Consider the following 12,192-nt stretch of genomic DNA (forward strand, 5'->3'; position numbering starts at 1 on the left):
TGGTTGCAGCAGGATGATCAGCATCTCAAGGAAATGGGGATGGGCCAGGCATCTGCCAGGGGGTGGCCAAACAGAGGCCCCTGGAGTACTGGTGGAAAGTGGACACAGCAACGCGCTGCTCCGAGAACTGACCTGACTTGACCTGCGTGTTACCTCTCCCACGAGCCTCAACAATGCAGAAAAAAAATAAATTAAAAACTCAGGTTGTGTAGCTGGGTTCATGAGACTTTTGTCGAGGGATGGGAAGGGGGAGTAGAGGTTGTAATGTATTCAGTGAACCTGTGCTGACGTGTCATTAAGTTTTGATGTGAACCGACATGAACCTGTGTTGATGGCTGGAGGTGCACATCAGTCGCATGTGGGGATACAGTATTATTAGGTTTTGGCTTGGTTGCTCTGTCTGGAAGGAAAACTGGGATTGAACAGACTGAGGGAGCTGGTTCCACAGGTGAAAGAAAGGAGGAAGAAATGTGTCGGTCAGCAGTGGCTCTGGAACTTCATCATGAAAACAAAAGAATGATAAGATATGACATGCAAAAATAAGGAATGTTCCGAGAAAACTGGGGATAGTTTCATCATTCTCTTCACCTTCAATATAACTGTGACAAAATAAATGCTGTGTGCCTTTTTATGTAATAAATTATCATTTCAAGAAAATCAATAAAACAAAGTAATTCTGTGCAAATATATATTTTAAAATGGAAGAATAAAAATAGCAAGCCTAAACTATTAAAGTAGAGTACACAAGAATAATACATAATGCAAACTCGCCGCCACATTTTAAGAAGAATTGTAACTTTATTTACAAAGTAAGGAGACAAAGTCCCAGTGATTTCAGACAACGAGAACAACGCATTTAATGTACATAAATGTGGTAAAACCTTTGACCCGCACACCACACTTTCCGTCATCTTCAGAGCTCTGCTGGAATAAACCAACACAATTTGAGCACAATAAAATGGATTACATATGTTTTAGTATCTGGGAGCATGTCCTTTGGTATCACAGAGTGCTTGAACCCGTGAAGACATCAAATCAACTTAGCTGAGGTCGGCCTTGACGCAGCTCCCACTCCATGTATTCCCAGACATGATCGATAATGTTCATCTCAGGACTCTGTGGTGCCCAGACAATAAGCTGCAGGCTATTCCCAAACGTTTTCACAAAGTCTATTTGACAGGATGTTTTGAGGCATGGTGAAATGGACATTTGCAGGCATGATGGTGAACTTGATGTGAACTCGTCTGTTGGACATTCTTCTTCTCTTCCTGCACCTGAGTGTGCAGCAATGATTGAATCTTTATTTCAATCAATTCCAGGTTGAGTTGCAAGTTCTAGAAACAAGTGAAACAAAAGTCAAAACAAACTCTTAATTCGAAAGCATTAAAGTGAACAAGCAAGTTGCCGAAATGAATGCACTGTTTAGAAACGACAACCACAACTGGGGAAACTTATCAATGAAAGACAGAGGAAACAAAAACTCCTGCATACTTATGAAGGTAATTCAATGTTAATGTTAACTTTGTATTCGAGAGAATCAAACATTAATTGGAGTTTGATTTAACATCATTTTGCAAGGTATGTTTTGTGTACAGGATGGAGACTCATGGACATGGTAGAACACAGAACAGTCCAGACATGAACAGAATGAACAAGAAGGGCACTTGTTGGAGCGCATAACTCCGCCATGCACTGCCTGATCCACAAGAACATATCCAGCCCAATGCATTTTTCAAATATGCTACATATAGTTTTTGGCCCGATCTCTCAATGGTGAAGAATCACTTTATAAATTGAATAATTGTCGTGTCCGGATCCGGATTCGGATCTTCACTAAAATCAAAGGAATTTGACCTTGCGACACGCCCAACCTGTCCACAAAGTTTCGTTCGAATCCGTCCACGACTTTTTGAGATATCGTGCTATATATAGATTAAATCCGTCTTTCAATGATGAAGAATCACTAACAATTATTATCAGATCCGGATGCGAATTCAGATCTTCACCAAAATGGAATAAAATCTTCCATGCCACACACCCAACAAGTCCACAAAGCTTCGTCCGAATCCGTCTCCAACTTTATGAGATATGCTTTCTATCATTTTTGGCACCATTTCTCAATGGCAACGAATCATTTAAAAAATTCCAGTCGCCGGATTCGGATCTGGATCTTCACCAAAATCTAATTGTTTCTTCCTTTTCACACACCGAATCTGTCCACAAAATTGAATCCGGATCCGTCCACAACTTTTTGAGATATCCTGCACACAGACAAACAGACAGAAAGGGTTGAAAACATCACCTTCTTCACCTTTCGCGGCGGTAATAATAAAGGAGATGGGGAAGAATGAGATTAAGGAGGTGGGGGGGGGATACATGGGGTGATCATGGTGGTTATACATGCAAATTCTCAATCAAAGTGGAAAGGAAAACTGTGGAAGCAATCATGAAACAAACAAATTTTTTAAAAAGAAGAGGAGGATGAGGGAGAGGGGAAAATCTGAGAACCTGGAAACACGGAGAGTGGTGAACTTGGAGAGGGTTAATGAGGGCAGAAATAACAAGATATCTGAAACAACAAAGCCATCACCAAGGGAAAGCCTTGCCCCGGCACCTGCAATCCAATGATGTAATATTCTTTTCGGACCACCACGTGACCTTCACCGTCAACATTTAGGGAAAGAGTGTAAATTAAGAAAATGCGTCTCCACCTCGAATCTCTCCAAAAAAAACTCAACATCATGAAAATCACAGGAAAATTCTTCAAGTTCTGATCAAAAATGTGTTTTTTGTTAATCACGTCACAATCGGAAAAATGTAGGTGAAGAACACTCATCAATATCAGGTGTACAACTTAGATGCAGATCCACTATGATGATGTGAGACAAACATTATTTGAGATTCCACATTGGCAAGATTGAGGAATGAAAAAGAAAGCATTATTTTCAGACCACCATTTGACCTTGACATGAAACTCGAAGGGGTATGATTTAAATATACTCTATAAATGACAGTCCTTCTGTCTGTGCCTGTCTGTCTGTTTTTTGTGACGAATAAGCTCCGAGACCAGTGAACCGATCTTGATGAAACTTTACACATATATAGAACTAACATTCAGCTCCAGGATGCGCAAAGTGGCTCTCCATAAAAATGAAAAAAATATGTTAAAAAAATACATAAATATATATGTATATAAATAAAATAAAGAAAATTTCCATGAGGAAAAAAAAAAAGGCTTTCAAATAGTGCGCCGGCGTATTAATCATAACAAAAGGCTTCACGGTTAAAAACGCTAGGGTTTTTTGAAATACAAAATGTTCGTATTCGTTGACTTTTTAAACATACACATTCTCCTCCTGTTATTTGAATTCTCGAACTGCACGCGCACGGCAACAGCTAACTGCAGATCAATCTGCTCATGAATGAGCCAGGCAAGCCATAAAGGGGGGTGAGGGAGACAATTGATAAAGGGAAGATAAATGATGTGAGTGAGTGAGGGCAAGCAGGCCTGTGTGTATGGAGTGAGTGAGGGCCAGCGAGCCTGTGTGTATGGAGTGAGTGAGGGCCAGCGAGCCTGTGTGTATGGAGTGAGTGAGGGCCAGCGAGCCTGTGTGTATGGAGCGAATGTGGTATGCATGGTGTGATGAGTGATTGGGAGGAGGAATGATTCCCACCCAAGTGACCCTGGAGTCAGAGTAATGTGAGTTAGTGGGTTAGTCAAATTGACAAAAATGGAGGTCGCTTTGCTGTTGGAGCGAATGTGGGCTCGAAACCCGTTTGGAGGGGTGCAGGAGTCCTGTTGACGGGCTGGGAGCGTGGCTGCAAACGGTGAGTATCACTTCGTGGGCACAAAATAGGGCAAAATTCCCGGGTATTCCCGGGTACTTCAGCTAGTTAAGCATAAATGCAGCTTACTCCAGGCTATCTGGAGAGGGCACTTTTGTGTTGATCAGACAAACCAAAGACGAGTTCTGGTGGGAAAATGTTAAAATGCCTGTAATTAGGTCATGACCTTAAAATTAGTCAAAGGTCAAAAACAATGTCAACCCCACATACTTTTTACTCCCATTATATCAATGCAAAATTTCATTCCAAAAGTCACAGCTGAATCCAAGATACAACTCACACATTCACAGAAAAATTGGAGAAAAACCAAAATGGTAGTTTGGGAGTCCAAATGGTGTAAAACTTTGACCTTCAACTTGGAGGGGAATGATGTAAATCAAGCGTAAATGTGGCTCACTCTCAGCTATCCAGGGAGGCCAATTTTATTCTGATCAGACAAACCTTACTCGAGTGATGGTGAAAAATGTTAACCATTTGAACCTTGATCTCCTTGGACTTTGTTCCCACACCCTGGCCTCCCTGGAATATGGAAGTTTGAAGTGGCTGCTAAAATTGCCATGAGGGTTCAAAGGGTTAAAAAAATGTGTCATGAGATCATGGCTTTACAATTGAGGTCACATCAAAAATGTATGTCAGTTCCACAGAGGTGATGACCTGAGATGGTGGTGAACATCTATCTCAAAGCACTGGAGGGAAGAACTAAATTGAACAGACCAAGGAAGTGGTTCCACAGGTGAGATAACATTTGAAAAAACGAGTGGAGATGAGCAATGAATCTGGATGTTGTGAGTTTCATCACAAATGGAAAACCGGCAGACCACCTGTGATGCACAGAAACCTGGAGTGGGAAGGAGAAGGGAAGAGCATGGAAAGGGCAGCGGGTGCAAGACCGGTAAAGAAGCAGTCGAAGATTGACCTCCAACCTTTCTGCAATGTGAACGTAATAAACCCAGAGACTCGGCTTCATCTCAGGGGATACCAATGATTTTGAATTGCCTTGGATTCCACGGCAGAATTTTTTTTGGAATATATGTATGATCAAAGCTTGTGGAGGAGCGAGAGCAGAATGTAAGGGAACAACATGAAAAGGGGGAAAACACCAACAGCAGAATAGAAGTGAGAGTGAGATCAAGGGGAGGGACAGAAGGGCACATGAGGTTGAACAAACTGCACATATGCTGAATGATACACAGCATGAAAAGGAAGGGGAAAGCAGGGATGAAAAAGAAAAGGAAAAAAACAACCGTCAACTTACAAATGAAAAGAGTTGTGGGGGGGGTCACAATAACCTGGCAAAAGGGAGTGCTTGGAAATGGGGTAATTTGGGGTGGAAGAGGTCATGAGTATGGATGAGAGATGGATAACGCTAAACAGCTGTCTTGAAACCATGGAGTGAAGAATGGGACTGATCATATGGGGGAAGTTGGTTCCACAGGTGATAGAAAAGAGGAACAAATGAGTGGAGGTGAGTCATGAGAAGGGAATTTTATTGTTCAACAAAAAGAATGTTACTGGCAGTGATAGACCATGTGCATTCTGAAGAAACTTGGGAGGGACAGAGCCAAGAGAGGATAGAGGGTGCAAGACCAAAAAGAAGTTGGGAGAATAGAGAGTCCACCAACCCACTTACGATGCGAAAGTAACAGGCCTCGAAACTCAGTTTTGTTGCAGGAGATCCCAATGATTTTTAGGGCCTTGCTTTCCACGGCATCAAGGGCAAGGTGTGAGTCAGGGATGCCAGCCCAAAAGGGAGAGCAGTACTCCACTCAGCTGTGAATAAAGGCCACAGGTTGTCAAAGGTTCATATTGAACGAGGAAAGACGATGCACGACGAAGGATGGATGCTCAGTCAGTGGGTGGGCTTTGCAGGCCATCTTGTAAATATGGTCTGCCCAAGAAATATCGTGGCTGATGGTGAGACCCAAAAGTTTGAGTGAATTAACCTCTTCAAGTGGTTTGTTTCGGAAGTATATGGGAGGGTATGTCGGACTGTCGTTTCGGAGAGACAGGCTGAGTGTGTGTAATTTGTCTGAGTTGAAAGACATATTCCAAGTGGTGGTCCAGCTCCTGTTTCTATCAAAGTCTGCAGAGAGGAAAGAGGCTGTTGCCCTGCCTGTCTAAAGGAAGAGAAATTACATGGCACAGGGCAGAACCTTCAACATCGAGAAAGGTAGGATTTTCCAAGGAATCAGAAAGATCAATGATAAAGAGGAAAGAACCCCATTAAGAGCTTAACGCCTAATATGGAAGTGGGGGAAGTCCATTATCCATGAGAAGAGGTGACGTTGGATTCCAAAAGCAGAGAATTTGGAGATCAAGGTAGGGTAACAGACTGTATCAAATGCTTGAGATATGTTCATGGAGATGGCCCTCATCTCACCTCTGAGATTGAGGGCTTCTCTCCATTGTTGGGAGAGTAAAAGCAACCTGTCCAAGGTAGAATGACTGGGTCTGAAATCTGAGATCAGTCCGTTGGAGAAAAGGAAGGATTTGATGTCAACTCTAATGATAGATTCCATGACCTTGCTTCGAATTGGAAGCAAGCTAATTGGCTTGCAGTTGAGGATCCATTTATGCACCACGTTTGTGTATTACAGAGATGTTGACTAACTTGCAAGCCAGTTGCAGAATTAGAGTCGAGGGTTGCCAGAAACTTCCACAACTTTACAGGTGAGAAATACAGAATGCAGGAGGAGCAGTTGGGCATGATGGAATCGGATGGGAACAGGGAGCGAGGGGTTCAGAATGCAAGATTTTGAAGCAAACACATAATTGAGTCGTGTGGACCTCTCACGAGCAGTCAGCTGTGGTGCCATTTGTCGTGAACGAAGGGATGGAGGGGGAGTTCACTCCAAAACACAAGGTGCCACCAGGTTTTTGAGGAAGGAGGAAGGAGAAAGGTTTGAAAGTTGAGCCTTGATGTTGACAAGATGTTTTCTACTCTCCTGAGAGTGGACACATACATTTTGAGTGCTTTGTGGAGTGATCTGAGGTTGCGGTCAGTCAAATTTGCCTTCCATGAAGAGAAGGCAAGTTGTTTCAAGGCAACTGCCTCACCGTAGGATTCAGTGTACCATGGGTGAAAAGATCGATATGGTAACTGAAGAAGAGATCGCATGAATTTGTGCATAAGAGCAGGCTATCCCAGGTCCCATCAATATCAGGGGACACACAATTGTATGAAAAGTTTCCGGGTTGGATTGGCTCTTTTCAAATCTTCATTCTGTTCTGAACTTGCCCTCCAAAAACCTTATTGATGTCTCCTTAGATATGACGTATCTGATGAGAATCTCAGGAGATTCCACGAGACTTTTTTTCAGGCTTATTGCCTTGATGTTGCTGGAGAAAATCCGGACGCTCACAATGCAAGAAAGATGCAATGAAAGTTTTTGTTTTTGTTTAACCAGAGTGACATATAAAAGCACAATCACCCCTTGACTGCTATTTTGCAAAGTATTGACATTTGTCTTCGAGTTAAAGAAGATACCCATTCAAGAATAAGCACTTACCTGGAGAGGAGTTGGATCTTCTACATTTCCACTCACATTGCCACTGTCCATTAATAGCTGAACACCTGTCTCCCAGAAATTAATACAGGTGGATTTGCAGCTGTTGAAAAACAACAAATAATAATCAATACAAAATAACTTAAAAATCCAGAGTCGAGGCGGTGGAATACAGATTCAGCGTCATATTCATCCGATGCTTTTTTCCCTTTTATTTGCCTGGATCGGTGTGCGCAATTAGAGTGTCAGTGTATGCATGTGCACACACGTGTGTATTTTTTTTTCTTTATTGAAGGCTCCAGTCACGGACGAAATAGTCCTCATCAAGGCCAGGCCTTAAATAAAAAATAAAAAAAAGAGAGAGAATGTAAAGTGAGGAGTGAAAATGAGTGAGAAAGAAAAGTATGTGATGTTTGTTTGCAAGAAAGAGAGATTAAAGTTAGCCCGGTAGCGAGAGTTTGAGTGAGACAGAAAGTAAGACTAGCAATCCTGATGTTCAAAAAAAAATAAACCAATGTCCCGTATCTTGCCAAAAGGTGACCACGTGTGACTTCTTTGAGGTCACAATGAGGTGAACAGAGCTGCTATCCACCAGGAGCGACTCCTTGAGGAATATCTGCCGACGAGAGATTCCGATGAGAATCGTTCTTCAGAGTAACCATGAAAAATGTGTTTGCTTCACAACGTCACCAAATGACGTCATAATGTCTCAAGCTTGACATATCCAGAAAGCAGTCGGCTGTGGTGCCATTTTGAGGTGTTCAATTTGAGGAACTACACGATATGGTTCCGAAACCTTGAAAATTTGACTTTGGGGTCAAATATGTTTGACCTCAGGCGCGAACCATGAAGGTCAAGGCCAATCGCCACCAAAAATTAATCAGCTGAGCGCCAGACCATATACTACATTCCCATAAAGTTTGGAGACGATTAGATTAAAATTACTCAAAAAATAAGGGTTTCGTCGACCCCCCCGATTTGCGACAAATTGACCTTGACCTTCAAATTTTTATGCGCTGAAAGGGACCTCTATAGGCCTCTGATATGCGAAGTTCCAAAAATTTCCAATGATAACTGTGCTCTGCAGAGTGATTTATATGTGATTACAGACAAAAAAAAAAAACAAAAAAAAAAAAACATATGAAGGTCAAGGCCAATCGCCACCAAAAATTAATCAGCTGAGCGCCAGACCATGAACTATATTCCCATGAAGTTTGAAGACGATCCGATCAAAATTACTCAAAAAATAAGGGTTTCGTCGACTCCCCTGATTTGCGACAAAGTGACGTTGACCTTTGACCTTGACCTTCAAAATTTTATGCGCTGAAAGGGACCTCTATAGGCCTCTGATATGCGAAGTTACAAAAATTTCCAATGATAACTGTGCTCTGCAGAATTTTTTATACGTGATTACAGACAAACAAAAACAAAAAACATACAAGCTGACTTACATATCTTGAAAAAAACTTCGTTTTGGCAAGATAAAAACATCCTCATCAACCAACTGGTACCCATGACCACAATCACAACAGCTTCTTACTTACCTCGACGAATTTTCGTTCAGCACCTGAAAACAAAATTGTACAACATCAGAATCAAGAAATCAAGGCAAGACAATGGCTTGGATGTATTTGTACATGTGTCTGACTGTGTACCCATTCACATGGATGGATGGATGCAAGTGAACGCTCCATTCACGAGCTTCGAAGACAAAACCAACACATCTGCAAAGGATCTGTCCTTCTCAAGGAATGGTTATTTGTTTATGTTTCTGAATAATGTTAAACTACCCATGTGCTTGGAGATGACTTACCAGTGCCAAGAGGAGAAGAAAGAGAGTTATGATTTGAAGGACCGAACATCCAATCACAATGATGTTCACGATCCAGGCCTGGATCAGGACAAACACGGGGAAAGAGAATCAATGAAAGGTGAATTGTTTGGAATGGTGAAACAGATAGCAAAATTAGAGTCCCCGTTAATGTTGGACGTGAGCATTCCCTTGTTATTCATGCAAGGTGCTGGGGATGGTCATAATAATAGTGAAAATAGAGATGACATCATGCACTTAAGGGGCAATCTTGGAGCGTGTCGCACAGGAGAAGGATCTGGGGGAGGTCATAGAAATGGTGGGTAAGCAGGCAGCACAGTGCCAGGCAGCTATAGGTAAAGCAAATCGGTTTGAGGTTGTACTCGGAGGGAGATAAATTATAAACCAAAAGAGATGGTGTTAACATTGTACAGGAATTTAGTGAGGGCCACATCTCGAATATTGTGTACAGTTTTGGTCACCACAGTTCTGGAAGGACATAGATGCCGTAGAGAGGGTGCAGCGCAGGGCTACTCGATTGATTCCGGGTCTCGTTTGACTCTGCAATGAGGAGCGACTGAAGGAGACAGGGCTTCATACACGAGAAGGAAGGCGGTTACGAGAGATATGATGGAGATGTTTAAGATAGTGAAAGCTGGAGATAAAATAAGTTCAGATGAATTATTCAGCAGAGTAGACAGTGATAGGACTGGGGGCGGAGAGTAAAGTAAAGTAAAGTAAAGAAGAGGAGAGTCTGAGAGTAAAGTCTGAGAGTAAAGAAGAGGAGAGTAAAGATGGAAGACAGGGTCTTTCACTCAGAGAGTCGTTGATGCATGGAATGGCCTCTCTGGAAAGGTGGTGGCAGCAGAAACAGTAGAGAAGTTTAAATTGGAATTATGTACCTGGAAGTATATTCTGCTTTTACAGGATCAATCACGAAGAAAGTGCAAATATGTTGCCTCTTGTTCCAAACAGTCATCAGAGACTTCCCCAAGTAATTAATTATTCATAGTTCTGACTGAAACTAAAATATGCCTGGTGTTGGCTTCATGGTTGGCATTGTGGGCTTGGGATCCCATGGTCCTGAGTTAAAATCCCACTTGGCTGTTGAATAAATACCAAGTGGGGTTAACTCAGCCTGTCATCCTGCTGAAGTTGGCAAAATAAGTACCAGCTTGCTGGTATCCTGTGTTGGAGTGGTGACCTGTCCAGGATTGTGCCCAATAGCCAAGGAGACTGCTTCGGGAACACCAATGTTCTGCATGGAGTGTGGTCCCAATGGATGGACCTGGAAGTATTGGAGAGGGATAAAGGGATGATGTGCCACGGGCATGATGGGCTGAATGGCCTTCACCTGTGTCTATGACAAAGTGTAGATGAGCTCCCTTTGGGAGCCAATCAGGTCAGGTATGGGAGCATGTGCCAGAAGAGCACGTCGCTGCGTCCACTTTCCGCCGGTACTCCAGGGGCCTCAGTCTAACCATCCCCCAGGCAGATGCCAGGCCCATCCCCATCTCCTTGAGATGATGGTCAACCTGTTGCAACCATGAGGCACGTGGTCGACCCACTGGCCTCCTCCACTCATGAGACTCCCTCGCTGAGAGAATCTGGTGAGCAGGATCAGAGTCAGGAAAACGAGCCACATGTCCATACAGCCGCAACTGACGCTCACGGACTATGCAGGCAACAAATCTCATCTGAGTCTCTCTCAGCAACCGCCCGTTGGACACAAAATCCGACCAGCGATAGCCAAGGATTCTCCGAAGAGACCTGGTACCAAAGGAATTAAGTCTCCGTCTCAGATCCTTGGTCAGAGTCCAAGTCTCGCACCCATAGAGCAAGACTGGCAGTACCAAGGACCTGAAGACTCGGACTTTCGTCCTCCCGCACAGGTACCGGCAGCGCCACACCCCATGATCCAGTGAATCCATGACTCCCCAGGCCCGACCCAGACGTCTATTGACCTCTGACTCGCAACCAGCAGAGACATGAATATCACTGCCAAGGCAAGTGAATCTCTCCACGACCTCAACATCCTCACCACAAACAGACACAGACAGGACAGCAGCATCCAAGATGTCACCGAAAGCCTGGATCTTAGTTTTGACCCAAGAAAGCCGTAATCCCAACGGCTCCGACTCCTCATTCAGCACCTCGAGGGCCCCCAAAAGGATGTCTAAAGTCTCCGCAAAGATGACTGCATCATCTGCAAAGTCAAGGTCCGAGATCTTGACATTCCCAAATGACGCACCGCAACTTGATCTCTCCGACATCCTCCCTAGAATCCAGTCCATACAAGTGCTGAAAAGTGTGGGGGCAAGTACACATCCCTGACGAACTCCAGTAACAACTGGAAATAAGTCAGAGATGGTACCACCACACTTCACAGCACTCTCAGTACCAGAGTAGAGTTCAGACATCAGATCGATCAGTTTTGGTGGCACCCCACGAAGACCAAGAATCCTCCAGAGGACATCCCGATTCACTGAATCGAACGCTTTACAGAGATCAACATAGGCTGCAAGCAGCCCCTGCCGAAACTCTCGTCTGCGTTCGGTGAGGACACGAAGGGCAAGGATACGGTCAATCGTTGACCTCTTTGGTGTAAAGCCTGACTGCTCTGGACGCTGGTGCTCAAGCAGATGGTGGCGAACCCTATCGAGAATTATCCGAGCAAAGACCTTGCCCGGCACTGAGAGCAGCGTCACCCCTCGGTAATTGTTGCAGTCTTGGCGATCACCCTTCCCTTTCCAGTAGGGACAACAAGGCCCCTCTTCCAGTCAGTTGGGATGATGCCTGTGTTCCAGGCAGAGCACAAAACTGCATGCAACGACACGAGTGCAGCATTTCCACCAGCCTTGAGAAGTTCGGCATGGATGCCACAGATCCCTGGAGCTTTGCCCCGTTTCAACTGGTTCACCGCAGCCCGTGTTTCCACAAGCGTAGGTGGACCACAGTTGATTCGAGGGTCAGCAACAGGGATTGTAACACCCTTGACGTCCAACTCGACAGTTGGGGGATCAGCCTGGT

The 12,192-nt window shown here is 43.9% G+C and overlaps 1 protein-coding gene across 4 annotated transcripts in view; it reads right to left on the reverse strand.

Moving 5' to 3' along the window:
• Positions 1-778: 778 nt before the first annotated feature.
• LOC147029856 (uncharacterized) overlaps positions 779-12,192 on the reverse strand; it is a 41,045-nt gene continuing 29,631 nt past the window's right edge. For 2 of the 4 annotated variants that reach the window (XM_085873278.1, XM_085873277.1), the window contains exons 2-5: positions 9,166-9,243; positions 8,897-8,919; positions 7,356-7,455; positions 779-1,334 (exon numbers count right to left, since the gene is read on the reverse strand). In XM_085873278.1, coding sequence (XP_085729404.1) covers positions 1,170-1,334; positions 7,356-7,455; positions 8,897-8,919; positions 9,166-9,243 — 366 coding nt within the window. In that variant the 3' untranslated portion in view covers positions 779-1,169. Of the gene's footprint in view, positions 1,335-3,915; positions 3,972-7,355; positions 7,969-8,896; positions 8,920-9,165; positions 9,244-12,192 lie in introns of all 4 variants that reach the window. The other 2 variants (XM_085873279.1, XR_015056111.1) reach the window with 2 other exon arrangements.

Source organism: Eptatretus burgeri, chromosome 3 (assembly GCF_056783735.1).
Source record: "Eptatretus burgeri isolate ZD-2024b chromosome 3, Ebu_testis_v1, whole genome shotgun sequence".
NCBI lineage: Eukaryota > Metazoa > Chordata > Myxini > Myxiniformes > Myxinidae > Eptatretus > Eptatretus burgeri.